The sequence below is a fragment of the Papio anubis genome, chromosome 20 (assembly GCF_008728515.1).
Source record: "Papio anubis isolate 15944 chromosome 20, Panubis1.0, whole genome shotgun sequence".
In the NCBI taxonomy this organism is placed as follows: domain Eukaryota; kingdom Metazoa; phylum Chordata; class Mammalia; order Primates; family Cercopithecidae; genus Papio; species Papio anubis.
The window spans coordinates 2,994,668-3,014,428 of NC_044995.1; the positions used below are offsets into that span (position 1 = coordinate 2,994,668).

Here is a 19,761-nt window from a genome sequence, read left to right on the forward strand (position 1 = left end):
TTTGTTTGTTTGTTTGTTTGTTTGAGACGGAGTCTCGCTCTGTGGCCCAGGCTGGAGTGCAGTGGCCGCATCTCAGCTCACTGCAAGCTCCGTCTTCCGGGTTTACGCCATTCTCCTGCCGCAGCCTCCTTAGTAGCTGGGACTACAGGTGCCCGCAACGGCGCCCGCCTAGTTTTTTGTATTTTTTAGTAGAGACGGGGTTTCACCGTGTTATTCAGTGTTTGTTTTTTACAAGAAAATGCATTTGGAATCACTTACGTAAATAAAGTTTAATAATCAAAACTCTACTTCCCCTCAAAAACAGATGAATAATAAGAAGGAAAGAGGTTATTGAACTGGGTGATCTCTCAGAATCTGAATATTTCAAAGACATTTGGTTGGGGGTTTTTTTGGGGTTTTTTTTTTTTTTTTCGTTTTGGGCTTTTTTTCTTTTTGGTCTGGATGTTAGTGGAATTTCCCCTCTCGTAAGACTTTTCTGTGAGAGGGAAGTAAGAGAAGAAATAAGCATTTTGGGTTCCTACATTGGCTTTCCTTCCTTCCGCTGGTACATGTAGTTGGGGAAAGGGTCGGTTTTCTTCTTTAGTTCTGTTGAGGCCCCAGTGGAGCAAAGGGTCCCCAAAGGACAACAGCTGTCAGGTCTCCATGTCCAAAGCTGAGCCCAAATGCGTGGGGGTGGACTTCCCAGCGCCATTCTGCCCCTTCTGTAACACAAAATGTGGGAGAAGGGAATTAGAAATCCTGTCTTGTCTCCTGGCACCTCTTCCTTTTCCTTTGAGGGACCACCATACCCCATCTCACAATCCATTAAGGTTTGGAGTGGACCCCAACCCCAAATGCGACCCCAGCCTGGCCAATTAGAGACACAGTGACAGGTCAGGTACGTGACCTGGTGTGGCCAATGAGAACCAGCCCCCAAAGACCACTGCGGCACAACTCAGGGGAAATTGGCAAACTCTCTTCACCGGGGAGGATAGGCTGCTGGGCTGTAAGCCTGGAGCTGCAAGTCTCTGCTATCTCAGGAGGAGACCCTGAAAGGGAATGAAGCCAACTCGGAGAAAATAAAAAGAGCCCATTCACGATGACATCATTTCTGACAACTGGATGCAGCCATGCCTTAAGACTCTGAACTCTTCAATTACATGGCCCAGTAAATTCCCTGTTGTGCTTTCCCAGCTTGAATTGGGCTTCCGCCTCTCACGACTCAAAGAAAACTGACAAATGGCCGGGCGCGGTGGCTCAAGCCTGTAATCCCAGCACTTTGGGAGGCCGAGACGGGCGGATCACGAGGTCAGGAGATCGAGACCATCCTGGCTAACACGGTGAAACCCCGTCTCTACTAAAAAATACAAAAAAACTAGCCGGGCGAGGCGGCGGGCGCCTGTAGTCCCAGCTACTCAGGAGGCTGAGGCAGGAGAATGGCGTGCACCCGGGAGGCGGAGCTTGCAGTGAGCTGAGATCCGGCCACTGCACTCCAGCCTGGGTGACAGAGCAAGACTCCGTCTCAAAAAAAAAAAAAAAAAAAAAAAAAAAGAAAACTGACAAATAACCTCCTTCAGCTACCGAGAAATTATCAACAGTCCTCCCTCATCAACACGATAATAACCAAACTCCCATCTCTGCCATGCAAAGGCCTTGGGGGCTCTGCCGGGCGTGATGGCTCACGTCTGTAATCCCAGCACTCTGGGAGGCCATGGCAGGCGAATCACTTGAGGTCAGGAGTTTGCGAGCAGCCTGGCCAACATGGTGAAACCCAGTCTCTTCTAAAAATACAAAATTAGGCCGGACGCAGTGGCTCAAGCCTGTAATCCCAGCACTTTGGGAGGCCGAGACAGGCGGATCACGAGGTCAGGAGATCGAGACCATCCTGGCTAACATGGTGAAACCTCGTCTCTACTAAAAAATACAAAAAACTAGCCGGGCAAGGTGGCGGGCGCCTGTAGTCCCAGCTACTAGGGAGGCTGAGGCAGGAGAATGGCGTAAACCCGGGAGGCGGAGCTTGCAGTAAGCTGAGATCGGGCCACTGCACTCCAGCCTGGACGACAGAAAAAAAACAAAAACAAAAACAAAAAACAAAATTAGCCGGGCGTGATGGCGCGTCCCTGTAATCCCAGCTACTTGGGAGGCTGAGATGAGAGTATCGCTTGAACCCGGGAAGTGAAGGTTGCAGTGAGCTGAGATTGCGCCATTACACTCCAGCCTGGGCAACAAGAGCAAACTCCATCTCAAAAAAAAAAAAAAAAAAAAAAAGGCCTTGGGGCTCTAAACCCAGCTTTCTCCCTCCCATTTCTTCCCTGATCCCACTCCATGCCTTAGTCCACCACTACCTCTTTGGATATCTTCAAATTCTTAGCTCTCTGGGCCCCATTATAGCTTCTTTCGTCTAAGACCTGGACATACTCATATATGTCCTGATGGTATCTGCTGTGCATCCAGGCCTTAGAATTAGTCATTAGCATTCCCTGAATGTTTCCATCTTATTCTTGGATGTGGGAAGCACTTGGGCTGATGGGGCAATGTAGAGCATTGCAGGTCCACATTTCTTGGAGGGAAATCACAGTCTCTTCTTTGCATCTGCGTCTTCCTCATCATGCCTTGCACAATGCTTCAGGGCTGGGAGTAGGAATGTATTAATATAGCAAGCTGGCTGGGTTGAGTGGCTCCCACCTGTAATCACAGCACTTTGGGAGGCCAAAGCAGGAGGATCCCTTGAGCCCAGGAGTTTGAGACCAGCCTGGGCAACATAGCGAGACCCAGTCTCAAAAAAAAGAAAGAGAAAGAGAGAGAAAAGAAAAAAAAGAAAGGAAGGAAAGAAGAAAAAAAGAAGAAAAAGATGGGCCGGGCGCGGTGGCTCAAGCCTGTAATCCCAGCACTTTGGGAGGCCGAGACGGGCGGATCACGAGGTCAGGAGATCGAGACCATCCTGGCGAACACCGTGAAACCCCGTCTCTACTAAAAAATACAAAAAACTAGCCGGGCGAGGTGGCGGGTGCCTGTAGTCCCAGCTACTCGGGAGAGCCCCTGAGGCAGGAATGGCATACACCTGGGAGTAGACTTGCAGTCAGGCTGAGATCCGAGCCACTGCACTCCCAGCCAGACTACAAGCAGACTCGATCTCAAAAAAAAAAAAAAAAAAAAAAAAAAGATGGCGAGGCTGGCGGTGGCTCAAGCCTGTAATCCCAGCACTTTGGGGAGGCCGAGGCGGAGGCGGATCATGAGATCAGGAGGTCGAGACCATCCTGGCTAACACGGTGAAGCCATCCTCTACTAAAAATACAAAAAACAGCAGGGTGTGGCCTATAGTCCCAGCTACTCGGGAGGCTGAGGCAGGAGAATGGCGTAAATCCGGGAAGCGGAGCTTGCAGTGAGCTGAGATCCGGCCACGGCACTCCAGCCTGGGCAACAGAGCGAGACTCCGTCTCAAAAAAAAAGAAAAAGAAAGAAATAAAAGAAGAGAAGAGAAAAGAGGAACAAAATATATCAGGCAAATCCCTTATCCTCACTGGCTTCAATTTCCCTGTCACTAAGAGGGGTGGGGGGATCCTCTCCTAACAGAAACATTGGAGAACACAGGATCCTTACCTCTCTGCACTCTTCTGAGACCTGGCAGATCTGAGAATAAGCTTCAGCAATGACAGTGGCCCTGGAGAGCACAGGAAGGCCCTCAGGAGGGGACTCTCCTCCTTCCACCCCACCCCCATTCTACCCCACCCTTCCTCACCCCAACTCACTTGCAGTCCAGCCCTCCCCCAGGAGGTAAATCTGGGATGTCCTCTGAGGCCAGAGTCCTGAAAACTGTGTTCAGGCTGGGCAGCTCCTGAGCATCGGCACACAGTTCTGAGAAAGGGTCAAGAGTTAGCCTGGGCACAAGGGTGCAAGCCTGTAATCCCAGCACTTTGGGAGACCGAGGTGGGCAGATCACTTGAGGCCCGGAGTTTGAGACCAGCCTGGACAACATAGTGAAACCCTGTCTCTACTAAAAATACAAAAATTAGCTGGGTGTGGTGGTGCATGCCTGTAATCCCAGCTACTCAGGAGGCTGAGGCAGGAGAATCGCTTGAACCCGGAAGGTGGAGGTTGCAGTGAGCCAAGATTGTGCCTCTGCACTCTAGCCTGGGCAACAGAGCAAGACTCCATCTCAAAAAAAAAAAAAAAAAAGAAAGAAAAGAAAAAGAAAAAGTTATGGCAGAGCCTTCGCTGGCCGACCACCCCTCCAGCTGGGCCCCTGGAGCCTGCTCACCAGCGATTCTGCGGCCCAGGGCTGCGTCCAGTGCGAGCTCCCTCCTGATCGCCTCCTCAGAAGGCCTAGGGGCCCCATGGAAGCAGACCAGGATGCAGGTCATGTTGTCCAGGCTGCCCTGAAGCCGGTGGAGAAAACGGAGCCCAGTGGGGGAGAATCGAAGGCAGAGCTTCCCAACAATCCCCAAGTTCAAGTCCCCCACTTCATTCTGGTTATGCCCCTTTCTTTCACGTCCCATTCACCTGCCAGTCCTCTCCTACTGGGACCAAACCCGGTCCTAGGCCCTCCCTATTGAGAGAATAATGCCCTTTCCCTAAAGCTCTGCCCGCTTTGATGTTTACCTGCTCTTCCACCTTCCAGTACTAATCATACTTCAGGCCTGGCTCCTACGACCCAGAATCGCCCCATTCCAAAAGACCAAGCCCTTTGTCTTAAATCCCTTCTGCTAACTCTCCCCTCCTGCCTCAAAGCATCCCTCAGGCTCCGCTCCTGTATTTTGGCCCTGCCCACTTCATGCCACGCCCTTCGCTTGAGCCCCATCCCCTCCTTCTCTAGCTTTACTCTTGCCTCTGCATCAAAGCCGTCCTCCCCAAAACCCCGAGGCTTTCTCTCTTTGCTGCGCCAAGCCTCAAAGATACCACGCCACGCCCCCAGGACCTTGCACAGGCACGTGTCCAACAGCTGCGCGCAGAGAAGCTCTGGGGCCAGACCCAAGCAGAGGCGCGAAGCCACCAGTCCCGCCAGGGCAGCAGCAGACATAGTGTCCCAGACGCCATCAGAGGCCAGGAGCATGAACTCGTCCTCAGCCTGGCGTGCCAGTGCGGCCACCTCAGGCTCCGCAGAAACAAGCTGTAGCTCGGGGGGCCTCCCCGGAGCCTCCTTGTAGGCAAAGTCGCCCAACGCTCGCGACACGGCCAGAGAGCCCTGGACGCGGCGGCGGCGGATGGTGCCGCCAGCGGCGTGGATGCGCTCGCGTTCCCGGGGTCGAAGGGGCCGGTGGTCCTCTGTGCTGAAGACCACGGCACCAGCGCGGCTCAGCACCGCGCGGGAGTCACCGCAGTGCGCCAGGTACAGAAACCGCGGGGAGACCAGCAACGCCACGGCCGTGGAGCCGCCTGTTTCCACGCGGGGCCAGAGGGAGCGCAGGCGCTTGTCGGCGCTCAAGAAGGCTCGGCGCAGCGCCTCGCGCACGCCCTCGGGCTCGCTAGGCTCCGGGCCCAGCTCCTCGAGCACATGGTCTGGCAAATGGCGTGCACCGAAGCGGGCAGCTCGAGCCCCACCGTGGCCGTCGAGGACGGCAAACAAGGCCCAGCCCAGGGGCAGACCAGGTAACGAAAGCCAAGTGCAGTGGGCATCCTCCATGCGCGCGCGCCAGCCTTGCGCTGCGCTCGCCCCGAAGCGCAGGCCACAAGACGCCTCGGCACCCCCGTGCGGCCGCTGGGCGCGGCGCGGCGCTGTCAACAGAGACCGAGGCCCATCGAGGGCCCCGCGCCCCTCCTCTTCATCCTCCTCTTCCTCCTCCCCCTCCTTCTCCCTCTTCTTTTTCTTGCAAGCGGTCCAGAGGAGACGCTGCAGCTGGCGGGCCAGGGCCGCCATCCTTCAGCCCTGGGATCAGGAAGTCTCCACCCTGTACACCTGCCCGCCCCCTCCATTAATCCCCTCCGCTGTGAGATTTTAAACCATCTAAATCTCCTTCCTGTCCTTTGACCCTCTTTAGGCGGGTCACTAGAAGGAATTACACTTCTGGGTCTCCTCTCTCCTGCACCTACAAAGCGGGGTTTGGGATCTCAATCAGGAAAAAAAGAAAAAAGATAATACTGTCTCAGTAGCAAACTATCACATAGTACTAATGTGTCGCACGCTGTTATACATCATCATCTCCAGTTTACACATGGAGGAAGAAACAGAGTCACAGAAGTAACCGGTGTTACAGGGAAACTAATTATAGAATCTGTGTTCTCAACACCCAATCCAAGCTCCTCCCGCCTCCGTGGTACAGCCCCCAGCCTCAAAACCTGTAAATACCATACTTGGCCGGGCGCGGTGACTCACGCCTGTAACCCCAGCACTTAGGGAGGCCATGGCAGGCGGATTGCTTAAGCCCAGGAGTTTGAGACCAGTCTGCGAAATATAGAGAGACCCCGTCTCTACAAAAATTAAAATTCAGCCAGGCGCGGTGGAACACACCTGTGATCCTAGCTACTCAGGAGGCTTAGGTGGGAAGATTACCTGAACCCGGGAGATCGAGGCAGCAGTGAGCCGTGATGGCATCACTGCATTCCAGTCTGGGCGACGGAGCGAGACCCTGTCTCAAAAACTATATATATATATATTTTTTTTTTTCTTTACTTTTTTTAGTTCGACCCCTCCCCTCTGGGGCTTCGGCTATTTTCTCTTCCAGGCCCTGCCCATCCAGGATTCACGCACACAGCTCCAGACCCTTCTAATTTTCGCACACTTGGAATCGCCTGGAATCCGACTCCACCCAGTTATATTTGAATAATTCCCCGTTGCTTTAGCCCCGCCCATGTTTGAGCTCCTCCGCGTGCCCCAAAAGTTTCTGAATCGTTTCTTTCGGCCCCCTTTCTCGCTCCCTCTGCAAATCTAGGCTCAGACCCTACCTCAGAGCATTAGAATCTTTCCACCCCCTCCTCAATGGCACCCCTAGCTCCACCCCAACACACTCAGGGATCCACGCTCCTATCCTCTCTGCCAAGGCTCGTTCACCATCCTCTCCCGTGTCCCTCGCCCGACTCCAGGCCTCGGCCCCTCTTCCCCTAAAGGCTGCGCCCTCTGCGGTCTAGGCACCGCCCTTCAGGCCGCTTTCCACTCCTTCCTGGCACTGTCGCCCACCTTCTTGGCTCCGCCCCTTTAGTAAGAAGGCCACGCCCCTCCGTCTGCTCCTCGGCGTTTCCCCGCCCCTCGCCCTCCCTCTGGTACCGCCCCGCCCATCCTCTGGCCCCGCCCCCGGCCGCGCGCTGCAGTGCCTTTCCCAACGCGGCCCCGCCCGCCCCCGCCGAGCCGAGCACAGGGCGGCGGCGGCGGCGGCGGCGGCGGCGGCTGCTGGAGCAGCCCGGGAGGAGGAGGCGGCGAGGATGGCAGCGGCGTCGTGGGCGCGGCGGAGATGAGCGCCCGCGACCCCGGGCCCAGGGCGGCGCAGCCGGAGTGGGCGGGGGTCCCGATGCAGGCCCGAGGGGGGCCATGGGGCAGGTCCTGCCGGTCTTCGCCCACTGCAGTGAGTAGAGGGAGGCTGGGGCCTGGGGTGGGCCCCAGACGTCCAGGTGGGGTACTCCCCGGTGTCCCCTCAGCGCTTGCCCGCAGGAGAGCCGGGGTGGGGGGAGGAGGCATAGGAGACAAAGGAAGCTCTCCCCTCCCCCGCTCTCTGGTGGCGACGGGGGCAGCCTGACCCGGAGGACCTGGACGAAACAGGGCGGAGGTGAGGGGCCACTGAGACAGCAGGCGAGGGGCGCGCTGCGCTCTGGGATGTGCCTCCCGGCCCCGCCCGGGAACGTGGACGCGCGCGGGGAGCTGTCCCCAGGCTCTGGTGCTGGCCGCAGCTGGCGGGGAGGGGGTTGAACGGAGGGTAGATCCAGGATGAAAAACAGGGGTCTGGCTCCTAATCACTCGTCTTCGCATCCCACCCCGTTTTCTGTCCAAGAGACAGCCCCGACCTCGCCCAAACTGTCCAACCCCCTGTCCCGGGAAAACAGCCATCCGTGGTTTGGGGGCAAGGACTCATGGGTCCTTAGTGGCCTTCACCACTGATTAATGGTAATCCTGCGGAAGACCCACACCACTCCAGGCCTCCCATTCCCCAGCTGAGAAAACAAGGTGAGGGCACAGGGCGTCAGATTTCAATTTCTAAACCGCATTGAGCATCATCTACGTGCAAAGCTCTGAACTAGCTCTAAGGGGCTGGATTCCCAGCTGAAAACGCCTAGCTTGATCCTCCCAATCTCTGAGCTCACAGCTGTAACAGTTCATGTCTACCGTTCTCTGTCCCGCACATGGGGGTTCTGACAGCTGGGGATTTCAACACCCTTAGATCTAGCCACTTCCATGTCTTGGGTGTCCCGATGCCAAAATGCCAAGAATTGGTGATTTCAGCATATCCGAGTATCATCCCAACATTCTAAGATCTTGTTGTTAACTTCAGATTACAAAGGGAGGACCATCTCATCTGTCCCTCCCCACCCCCCTTACCTCTCTGTCCTCACCTCCCACCCCTCTCCTCCTCAGTCACTCTTCTCCAGTCACATCTTCGCACCTCTCTGTTCCTCAGATGCCAATCTTGGTGCCTGGCTCAGGGCCTTTGCACTGGTTTCCTTCTGTACCTGGAAGTCTTCCCTGAACATCTGCATGGCTTCCTCACTTCCTTCAGATCTCTGATCAAACTTCCTCTTATCAGAGAAGCCTTCTTGACCACCCTATGAGAAACAGCACCCCTTCACTTTCTTCACTTTCTCTCCCCCTACCTTGCTTTAATTTGCTTCATATGCTCATCTGCACCCGACATCATATATTCACTTGTTTATTGTTTGTCTCTCCCAAAGAGTATCAGCTCTAGTAAGGTAGAGATTTTGTCTGTTTTCTTCACAGCTATATCCCCAGGACCTAGAACAGTGCCTGGCACATAGTAGGTGCTCAATAAATGGTTGTTGAACGGATGAATGAATTGAAACCTCCTAAGATTCCTACTTTGTTGGCCACCCAGCCCAGCTTAGAGTCTTGAAGACTCTAAGATTAAGATTCTTGGATTTGGACTTCTAAGACTCTGAGCTTCATCAGGCAGTGATGCTAGGTTTTAGAGTCTGTGTGCAGAATGTTCTAAAAGTCCCGTGATTCAAATATTCTAAGATTCCAGGACTGGCACACTTCTGTGATTCGGACAGTCTAAGCTTCTAAGAGTCTTCGATTCTTTCCCTCTCGCAGAAGAAGCTCCGTCTACAGCCTCCTCAACCCCTGATTCCACAGAAGGTAAGTGGAGGGGAGCATGTGAAGGGGTTCAGGGCTGGGCAGCTCAGGGGCCTGCTGAGGGAAACAAGGCTCTCCTTCACCCACTGCAGGAGGGAACGACGACTCTGATTTTCGGGAGCTTCACACAGCCCGGGAATTCTCAGAGGAGGACGAGGAGGAGACCACGTCGCAGGACTGGGGCACCCCCCGGGAGTTGACCTTCTCCTACATCGCCTTTGATGGCGTAGTGGGCTCCGGGGGCCGTAGGGATTCAACTGCCCGCCGCCCCCGCCCCCAGGGCCGCTCAGTCTCGGAACCACGAGACCAGCACCCTCAACCCAGCCTGGGCGACAGCTTGGAGAGCATCCCCAGCCTGAGCCAATCCCCAGAGCCTGGACGCCGGGGTGATTCTGACACCGCCCCTCCATCCGAGCGCCCCCTGGAAGACCTGAGGCTTCGGTTGGACAAGCTGGGCTGGGTGGCACGGGGAGTGGGATCCGGGGAGGACTCTTCCACCAGCAGCTCCACCCCGCTGGAAGACGAAGAACCCGAAGAATCCAACAGATTGGAGGCAGGAGAAGCTGGGGAAGGTGAGATGTCCGAGGTGCTGGGACCGAAGCCAAGAGGGGTGGGTGGTTTCTCCTCGGGGCACCTCCAAGAAGAAAGCTCATGGCCTTCTCTCTCTACCGTGTCAGAACTGGACCTACGACTCCGACTTGCTCAGTCCTCACCGCCCGAGGTCTTGACTCCCCAGCTCAGTCCGGGCTCTGGCACACCCCAGGCCGGTACTCCGTCCCCATCCCGATCGCGAGATTCGAACTCTGGGTCCGAAGAGCCTTTGCTGGAAGAGGAAGAAAAGCAGCGGGGGCCACTGGAGCGAGAGCCAATAAGGGGACAGTGCTTCGATAGCACGGACCAATTAGAATTCACGGTGGAGCCACGCCTTCTAGGTAAGTAACGTGTGTGAAGATGCTGTGTTGGACCACACAAGGCAAAGGGTGAGAGGATTTTGAATTAAAGGGACCAACCTCGCAAAGGAACAGCAGATAGTGGAAAAGGGAAAAGGTATTGTTACTGGCTAGACGTGATAAACTCCGCTCTTTTAAAAAAAATTCCCCGGCCGGGCGTGGTGGCTCACGCCTGTAATCCCAGCACTTTGGGAGGCCGAGGCGGGCGGATCACTTGAGGTGAGGAGTTCGAGACCAGCCTGGCCAACATGGTGAAACCCCGTCTATACTCGGGAGGCTGAGGCAGGATAATCGCTTGAACCTGGAAGGCAGAGGTTGCAGTGAGCCAAGATCGCGCCACTGCACTCCAGCCTGGTTGACAGAGCGAGACTCCTTCTCAAAAAATAAAAATAAAATAAAATAATCCTCCCTCTTCTGGAGTGCTCCTCCTAGTGGCTGATTTTGGACAGACCAAATTCCTGAAAAAATGCAGTTCTTTCCTTATTTAGATGTGGCCATAGAATATTTATAAGTAAACTCTGTGCCTTTTAAAAACTCTTCTTTTTGGCCGGGCGCAGTGGCTCATGCCTGTAATCCTAACACTTTGGGAGACCGAGTTGGGAGGATCGTTTGAAGCCAGGAGTGCAACACCAGCCTGGGCAACATAGGGAGACTCGATCTCTATTTGAAAAAACAAACAAAAGCCCTCTTTTTCCAGACCACATCTATTGACCAGTTGTAAAATGGCCCAGCCTTACTTTAAAATATGCTCCACCTCCAGGAACAGCTATGGAATGGTTAAAGACATCATTGCTTTTGGCTGTTTACAAGACGGTTCCAATTTTGGAATTGTCCCCACCTCTATGGACAGCCATTGGCTGGGTCCAAAGGGGCCCCACCCCCCCTACTCCTGTCCTCCGGGTTCTACTGAAGTGGGCAAAATCCCCGAGAAGCAGCGGTGTCCCCAGCCTCTCACTCGGAGCCGATATGGGGAGTAAAGGTGGGCTTGCGGAACGGGCTGGACGGGGGCTGAGGTCGGCGGAAGGGGGTCCGGACTCGCCCTTATCTCCTGCACCTCTGGGGCACGTTTGTTACTGGTCTGCTTCCCCAGCGTTGCAGGCTGAGGCTAGGGGGCCTAGGGGCAGTCTAGGGAGGACCTAGAGGGAGAATGGGGTCCCTTCTCCTTCGAGCCAGCACTTTGGGGCCCAGGAGCAGGGAGGACCCCCTCCCCCAGCCTCGTCCCAGGCAGCGCTGTCACTCAGGGGCCAGACGGGCCAGAACAGCTGCGGGGAGGCCCCCTCCCCCCAGCATGCCTAAACTTAGCCCCCGCCTCAGGCGACCTGGCCCCTCCCCCATCCACTGGCGCCGGCCACTAGGAGCCTGCCTGGGAGGGCCCTGCGATGGGGAGGGAGGAGGCTGTCCTATTTCGAGGTAAATGAGAGATGCATTGGAAGGATACAGAAGTGAGGGGTGAGCCTCTAAGAGGGACAGGTCAGAGGGGTCAGTTGGAGGGAGGGTGGGAGGATAGAGAGGGTCTGGAAAGAAATAGAAAGGTACCGAGTTCCTGGTTTTCAGGACTCAAATGAAAGCAGACTACTAAAGTTTCTTTTTCTTTTTAAGCGACAGAGTCTGTTGCTCTTTCTGGAGTGCAGTGGTGGGATCATAGCTCATTGCAGCCTCGAACTCCTGGGCTCAAGTGATCCTCCCACCTAAGCCTCCCGAGTAGTTGGGACTACAGCCGCAGGCCACCACCCCCGGCTAATTTTCTTATTTTGTTTGTAGAGACAGGGTCTCACTATGTTGTCCAGGCCTCAGGTGATCCTCCTGCCTCAGCCTCCCAAGATGTTGGGATTACAGGAGTGAGCCTAAAGTTTAGACAGATGAGATGAAGGTTGGGGTACAAAGGTCACTGCTCAGGGCTGAGGTTGGGTTTAGGAGGTGTGTTTTAGGGTCTCAGAAAGGGGTCAGAAATTTGAGTTAGGCCCTGGAAAGGAGTATGGCGTTATTAATACATTTAGGACTTAGAAACATGTGTTGCTAAGGGCATCAAGGGGATATCACTTTACACCTGACAGACTGGCAAAAGTTAAAAAGAACTATGACCCACGGCAGGGCAGGATGCTGGGGAAAGATCTTTCTCTTGCTTCTTGTGGAAATAAGAACTGTTATGGTCTTACTAGTAAGCAGTGTTTCAAAATTTAAGACATTAAAAATTACATATGACCGGGCACGGTGACTCATGACTATAATACCAACATTTTGGGAGGCTGAGGTGGGAGGATCACTTGAAGCCAGGAATTCAACCTGGGCAATATAACGAGACCCTATCTCTACAAAATATTTAAAAATTAGCCAGGATAGGCATGGCAGCTCATGCCTGTAATCCCAGCTACTTGGAAGGCTGAGGCACAATAATCTCTTGAACCCAGGAGGCAGAGGCTGCAGTGAACTGAGATCATGCCCACTGTACTCCAGCCTGGGTGACAGAGGAAGACTTTGTCCAAAAAAAAAAAAAAAAAATTAGCAAGATATGGTGATGCCACCTATAGTCCCAGTTGCTAGGAGGCCGAGGTAGGAGGATTGCTTGACTCTGGGAGGTAGAGGCTGCAGTGAACCGTGATCATGCCACTGCACTCCAGCCAGGGTGACAGAGTAAGACCCTTTCTCCAAAACTAAAAATAAAAAATAAAAATAAAAAAATACGGCCGGGCATGGTGGCTCACGCCTGTAATCCCAGCACTTTTGGAGGCCAAGGCGAGTGGATCACCTGAGGTCAGGAGATCAAGACCATCCTGGCTAACAGTGAAACCCCATCTCTAACTAAAAATAACAAAAAATTAGCCAGGCATGGTGGCACATGCCTGTAATCCCAGCTACTCGGGAGGCTGAGGCAGGAGAATGGCTTGAACCTAGGAGGTGGAGGTTGCAGTGAGCCGAGATCGCATGCACAATTGCACTCCAGCCTGGGCAATAAGAGTGAAACTCTGTCTCAAAAAAAAAAAAAAAGAAAAAAAAAAAGACAAGACCAGGCATGGTAGCTCATGTCTGTAATCCCAACACTTTGGGAGGCCAAGGTAGAAGGATTACTTGTAGTCAGGAGTTCGAGACCAGCCTGGCCAACATGGTGAAACCCCATCTCTACCAAAATATAAAAAATTAGCCAGGCGTGGTGGTGCCATCCTGTAATCCCAGCTACTCAGGAGGCTGAGGCAGGAGAATCGCTTGAACCTGGGAAGCGGAGGTTGCAGTGAGCCAAGACTGTGCCATTGCACTGTAGCCTGGGCAACAGAGCGAGACTCCATCTCAAATAAACAAACACATAACCAGTCCGCCCAGCAATTCCACACTGGAAATCTATCTCAGAAATAGCCGCTCCAGGAGGTGAGAATATCTGTTGAAGGATGTTGCTTGCAGCTCTGCTTGTGGTGAAGGGGTTAGGAAACAAATTGACCCAGCAACAGGTACATAGTTAAATAAAATGAATGACAGCATAGCCACAACACAGAATACTATGCAGCTCTTTAAAAGAATGAATTAAGGCCAGGCGCGGTGGCACATGCCTATAATCCCAGCACTTTGGGAAGCTGAGGCAGGTGGATTGCTTGAGGCCAAGTGTTTAAGACCAACCTAGCAAACATAGCAAAACCCCATCTCTACTGAAAATACAAAAATTAGCCAAGCATGGTGGCATGTGCCTGTAGTCCCAGCCACTCAGGAGGCTGAGGTGGGAGGATAGCTTGAACCCAGGAGGCTGAGGTTATAGTGAACCAAGATTACGCTACAGCACTCCAGTCTTGGCAACAGAGTGAGACTCTGTCAAAAAAACAAAAAAGAATGAATGAATTAAAAGCTAATCGGGGATGGTGGTTCACATCTCTAATCCCAGTGCTTTGGGAGGCCAAAGGTGGAGGATCACTAGAGTCCAGAAGTTCAAGGCTGCAGTGAATTATGATCACACCACTGCACTCCAGCCTGGGCAACACAGTGAGACCCTGTCTTTGGGAAAAAAACAGGAGAGGGAGCTATTTCAGTTGATTAGGAGGAAAAGTGGAGTGAAGTATGTATGATGCAGAAAAGTGTGTATGTAATTCCATTTGTCTTTTTTCTTTTCTTTCTTTCTTTTTTTTTTTTTTTTTTTTTTGAGACAGAGTCTTGCTCTGACTCCCAGGCTGGAGTGGAGTGTCGTGATCTCAATTCACTGTAACCTCCACCTCCCAGGTTCAAGTGATTCTTGTGCCTCAGCCTCTCGAGTAGCTGGGATTACAGGCACCTGCGACCAAGCCCGGCTAATTTTTGTATTTTTAATAGAGATGGGGTTTCACCGTGTTGGCCAGGTTGGTTTTGAACACCTGACCTCAGGTGATCTGCCTGCCTTGGCCTCCCAAAGTGCTAGGATTACAGGTGTGAGCCACCATGCCCAGCATAATTCCGTTTTTCATAAGAAATGACCAAGAAGCATCAGTTTGTATTTCTGTGTCCACATATAATTATATGGGGAGGAGTAAAATTAATGGGACTTGCTAGATGGTTAACTTGGGTTTTCTAGAGGGAGAAGAAGGGAGATAAGCATGGAAGAAAAGAGGGCACTAAAAATTTGAGGCCTAGCATGGTGGCTCACTTCTGTAATCCCAGCACTTTGGGAGGCCAAGGTGGGTGGACCACGAGGTCAGGAGTTCGAGACCAGCCTGACCAACATGGTGAAACCCCATCTCTACTAAAAATACAAAAATTAGCCGGGAATTGTGGCACATGCCTGTAATCCCAGCTACTCAGGAGACTGAGGCAGGAGAATCACTTGATCCAGGGAGGCGGAGGTTGCAGTGAGTGGAGATTGTGCCACTGCACTCCAGCCTGGGCAACAGAAGAAAAAAAAAATTTTTGCAAATCGGGCTGGGTGCTGTGCCTCACACCTATAATCCCAGCATTTTGGAAGGCTGATGCGAGAGGATAACTTGAGGCCAGGAGTTCGAGACCAGCCTAGACAGCACAGCGAGACCCCCACCTCTAAAAACAGAAACAAGGCCAGGTGCAGTGACTCATGACTGTAACCCCAGAACTTTGGGAGGCCGAGGCAGGCGGATCACGAAGTCAGGAGATCGAGACCATCCTGGCTAACATGGTGAAACCCCATCTCTACTAAAAATACAAAAAAATTAGCGAGGCGTGGTGGCAGGCGCCTGTAGTCCCAGCGACTCAGGAGGCTGAGGCAGGAGAATGGCATGAACCCGGGAGGTGGAGCTTGCAGTGAGCCACTGCACTCCAGCGTGGGTGACAGAGCAATACTCCGTCTCAAAAATAAATAAATAAAATAAAAACAGAAGCAAAAAAAAAAAATTAGCTGAGTGGTGGTGCATGCCTGCAGTCCCAGCTACTGAGGAGGCTGAGGTGGGAGGATCACTTGAGCCCAGGAGGTCGAGACTGCAGGGAGCTATGATGGCACCACTGCCCTCCAGCCTGAGCGACAGAGTGAGACCCTGTCTCTCAAAAAAACCAAAAAAACAAAAAAACACGGAAATCAGGTTATGCTCAAACCGGTGTGTAAAGGAGTCATTTTTCAGCTGTAGGACAGGGAGAGGGAGGTGAGGAGACCAGCCAGGTTAGGAACAAGCCCTGATACTCCCCACCCCTCCACAGTGGCGGACTTGCTGTACTGGAAGGACACGAGGACGTCAGGAGTGGTCTTCACAGGCCTCATGGTCTCCCTCCTCTGCCTCCTGCACTTTAGCATCGTGTCCGTGGCCGCGCACGTGGCTCTGTTGCTGCTCTGCGGCACCATCTCTCTCAGGGTTTACCGCAAAGTGCTGCAGGCCGTGCACCGGGGGGACGGAGCCAACCCTTTCCAGTGAGAACCCCTGGCCCCTGACCTGAGCCCCTGTCGTGACCCTAAAGCATGACCCATGACCTCAAATCAGGCACTTACTCCCACCCAGACCCCGACTCATCTTGATTGTTTTTCATCCCGATCCTCTCACCTACCCTCCAGTCCTAATCTCCAATCTTAACCTGGTACCTTTCATCCTCGATCCCCGACCCTGACCCTGACCCCAGCCCTCTACACGTGGTTCCTTGGGGCTGCCCCTCAGTCCTAACTCTGGTCTTCTCCCGGCCGCCATTCCTCGCCCTTGTTTCAGCTGCGCCTGCACCAGTCTGAGCTGGTCACCCATTGATCTGCCCCACATTCCTTTGTCCCCGCAGGGCCTACCTGGATGTGGACCTCACCCTGACTCGGGAGCAGACGGAACGTTTGTCCCAGCAGATCGCCTCCCGCGTGGTCTCGGCGGCCACGCAGCTGCGGCATTTCTTCCTGGTAGAAGACCTCGTGGATTCCCTCAAGGTGGCCTGGAGCTCTCAGCCCCTTCTGGGTTCCCCTCTCACCTCTGCACAGCTACCGGGTGGGAGGGTGACTGTTGGGTAAACTCACAGGTGGGAGGGAACTCCGGGTGGGCTCTGCTGACCCTGACCTTCACCCCCAGCTGGCCCTCCTCTTCTACATCTTGACCTTCGTGGGTGCCATCTTCAATGGTTTGACGCTTCTCATTCTGGGTGAGCTGGGAAGGCTGTGAGGGGCAAGGTGGGGACTTGGAGTCTGGTGGGGGACAGGGCTCCAGATGGAACTGTTCATCTCTTGGGAACACCCTGACGCCCCCCGTCTCTGTACCCACAGGAGTGATCGGTGTATTCACCATCCCCCTGCTGTACCGGCAGCACCAGGTGAGTGTGACACCCTCAGCTGTCAGCACCCCAGCTGAACATGGGGGGACTGACCATCTCCTTCCAGAACCAGGGTCCCATTGACAGATGTCCCAGCCAGACACAGGTGTCCTGGCTGTGGCACCTTCTAGATATAGCCAGAGTCTAACTAACATGTCTTATCAGCATCAGCCAGGAACGGGCTTTTGGTTGGTTGGTTTGTTTGTTTTTGTTTTGTTTTGGACTTTTTTGAGACAGAGTCCTGCTCTGCTGCCCAGGCTGGAGTGCAGTGGTGTGATCTTGGCTCACTGCAACCTCCGCTTCCTGAGCTCAAGTGAGTCTCCTGCCTCAACCTCTGAGTAGCTGGGATTACAGGCATACGGCCACCATGCCTGGCTAATTTTTCTATAAGCAGAGACAGAGTTTTGCCATGTTGGCCTGGCTGGTCTCAAACTCCTGACCTCAAGTGATCTGCCCGCCTCGGCCTCCCAAAGTGCTGGGATTACAGGCGTGAGCCACCGTGCCCAGACTTCACTGCTTTTTTTTTTTTTTTTTTTTTTTTTTGAGATGGAGTCTCACTCTGTTGCCCAGGCTGGAGTGCAATGGTGTGATCTTGGTTCACTGCAGCTTCTGCCTCCCGGGTTCAAGCGATTCTCCTACCTCAGCTTCCTGAATATCTGGGATTACAGGTGCCTGCCACCATGCCTGGCTAATTGTATTTTTAGTAGAGACGGGGTTTCACCATGCTGGCCAGGCTGGTCTCGAACTCCCAACCTCAGGTGATCCACCCGCCTTGGTCTCTCAAAGTGCTGGGATTAGGCCTTCACTCTTGATTTTAACTGACATGTCAGTTAAATGCCACTGCATTCCAGCCTGGGTGACAGAGCAAGAGTCTGTTTCAAAAAAAAAAATAGCCGGGTGCGGTGGTTCACGCCTGTAATCCCAGCACTTTGGGAGGCTGAGGCGGGCGTATTGAAAGGAGCTGGGCACATTCCTCAGCCCCGGGCTCAAAACTCCCTGAGCCTAGTACAAACACATCCCATCCTCCCATCCCACCACATACCACCATATATCTCTCCAACTCCCTGAGCCCAGTACAAACACCACCTGGAAAGTCTCCGATAAAGGGACAGCCGTTCGAGGTTACTGAAAGCGCGGGAGCCAAAAGAATTTCTTTGTTCCCCTGCAACTTTCGGGCTATAAAAAGCAAACGCTCGCATTGTTCGGGGCCCTCTTGTATACTGTGGAATGGAGGGACCAAGTTCGAACTTGTAGTAAAGATCCTTGCCGCTTGGCTTTGACACTAGACTCTGGTGGTCTTCTTTAGGGATCAAACGGTCTAGGCATAACAGTATCACGAGGTCAGGAGATCGAGACCGTCCTGGCTAACACAGTGAAACCCCATTTCTACTAAAAATACAAAAAATTAAGCCGGGCGTGGTGGCGGGCACCTGTAGTTCCAGCTACTCAGGAGGCTGAGGCAGGAGAATGGTGTGAACCTGGGAGGCGGAGCTTGCAGTGAGCTGAGATAGGGCCACTGCACTCCAGCCTGGGTGACAGAGGAAGTCTCCATCTCAAAAACAAAAAGCAAAAAACAAAAAACCCAAAAAATAAATAAAATCAAAATAAAAGAGTGGGATGGCTATTGCCCAGAAGACTGACATTAACAGGACCACTGACATCCATCCTATCCAGAGACAGGAGGATAGACTGACAGCCCCTTCTCCAGCACAGCTGGGAGCCACATGATAATATGCCCTGCCAGTTAGTCCTAACTCTGTCCTTCACAGGCTGCAATCACCAAGACTCACAATTAAACTGTATTTAAATCAGGCCAGCCACAGTGGCTTACAACTGTAATCTCGGCACTTTGGGAGGTTGAGACAGGAGAATTGCTTGAGGCCAAGAGTTCAAGACCAGCCTCGACAACATAGTAAGACCCCCATCTCTACAAAAAGGTTAAAAATTAGCCAGGCATGGTGGCACACACCTATAGTCCCAGCTACTCTGAAAGTTGAGGCAAGAGGATGGGTTGAACCCTAGGAGGTCAAGGCAGCAGTGAGCTGTGATCATGCCACTGCACTCCAGCCTGGGCAATAGAGCAAGACCCTATCTTAAAAAAAAAAAAAAACAGTCTGGGCATGGTGGCTCATGCTGTGATCCCAGCTTTGGGAGGCTGAGGCAGGTGGATCACTTGAGGTCAGGAGTTTGAGACCATTCTGGCCAACATGGTGAAACCCTGTCTCTATTAAAAATCCAAAAATTAGCAAGGTGTGGTGGTGTGCACCTGTAATCCCAGCTACTTGGGAGGCTGAGGCAGGAGAATCGCTTGAACCTGGGAGGCAGAGATTGCAGTGAGCCGAGACTGTGCCATTGCCCTCCTGCCTGGGTGATAGAGCGAGATTACATCTCAGAAAAAAAAAAGAAAAGAAAAGAAAAAGAAAAAAGAAAAAAAAAAATCCAAAAATTAGCCGGGCATGTTGGTGCACACCTGTAATCCCAGCTATTCGGGAGGCTGAGGCAGGAGAATCACTTGAACCCAGGAGGCGGAGGTTGCAGTGAACCAAGATCATGCCACTGAACTGGGTGACAGAGCGAGACCCTGTCTAAAATAAAATAAAATAAAATAAAATAAGATAAGATAAGATAAGATAAAATAAAATAAAAAAATAGTAAAAAATTTTTTTAAAAAACACTAGTATAGGGCCGGGCGCGGTGGCTCACGCCTGTAATCCCAGCACTTTGGGAGGCCGAGACGGGCGGATCACAAGGTCAGGAGATCGAGACCATCCTGGCTAACACGGTGAAACCCCGTCTCTACTAAAAAAGTACAAAAAAAAACTAGCCGGGCGAGGTGGCGGGCGCCTGTAGTCCCAGCTACTCGGGAGGCTGAGGCTGGATTGCAGTGGCCCGATCTCGGCTCACTGCAAG

At 53.1% G+C, this 19,761-nt stretch overlaps 2 protein-coding genes across 3 annotated transcripts in view; one reads left to right on the forward strand and one right to left on the reverse strand.

Annotated features, from left to right (window-relative positions):
* Window positions 1-224: 224 nt before the first annotated feature.
* PPM1N (protein phosphatase, Mg2+/Mn2+ dependent 1N (putative)) lies at window positions 225-6,112 on the reverse strand. Its single transcript, XM_021931200.2, has 5 exons — window positions 4,895-6,112; window positions 4,238-4,355; window positions 3,729-3,834; window positions 3,580-3,640; window positions 225-701 (listed from the first exon to the last, which is right to left on the reverse strand). The coding sequence occupies exons 1-5, from the start codon at window positions 5,831-5,833 to the stop codon at window positions 633-635; spliced, it is 1,293 nt and encodes a 430-aa protein (XP_021786892.2). The 5' UTR covers window positions 5,834-6,112; the 3' UTR covers window positions 225-632.
* Window positions 6,113-7,208: 1,096 nt separating this feature from the next.
* The window catches only part of RTN2 (reticulon 2), a 14,160-nt gene continuing 1,607 nt past the window's right edge, over window positions 7,209-19,761 (forward strand). The window contains exons 1-9 of one of the 2 annotated variants that reach the window (XM_003915718.4): window positions 7,209-7,472; window positions 9,170-9,214; window positions 9,304-9,783; window positions 9,889-10,143; window positions 10,922-11,140; window positions 15,775-15,982; window positions 16,336-16,474; window positions 16,614-16,683; window positions 16,805-16,851. In XM_003915718.4, the coding sequence (XP_003915767.1) occupies window positions 7,439-7,472; window positions 9,170-9,214; window positions 9,304-9,783; window positions 9,889-10,143; window positions 10,922-11,140; window positions 15,775-15,982; window positions 16,336-16,474; window positions 16,614-16,683; window positions 16,805-16,851 (1,497 nt within the window). In that variant the 5' untranslated portion in view covers window positions 7,209-7,438. The remainder of the gene's footprint in view (window positions 7,473-9,169; window positions 9,215-9,303; window positions 9,784-9,888; window positions 10,144-10,921; window positions 11,141-15,774; window positions 15,983-16,335; window positions 16,475-16,613; window positions 16,684-16,804; window positions 16,852-19,761) is intronic. The other variant, XM_003915719.4, reaches the window with a different exon arrangement.

What these genes read in the sequence shown, in the direction of transcription:
- PPM1N (XM_021931200.2), bottom strand. Translation starts at nt 5,833, where the DNA reads ATGGCGGCCCTGGCCCGCCAGCTGCAGCGTCTCCTCTGGACCGCTTGC. An exon ending in TGGACACGTGCCTGTGCAAG is followed by an intron (nt 4,356 to 4,894) that starts GTCCTGGGGGCG and finishes CACCGGCTTCAG; the next exon opens with GGCAGCCTGGACAACATGAC. An exon ending in TCTCAGAAGAGTGCAGAGAG is followed by an intron (nt 702 to 3,579) that starts GTAAGGATCCTG and finishes TTTGTGTTACAG; the next exon opens with AAGGGGCAGAATGGCGCTGG.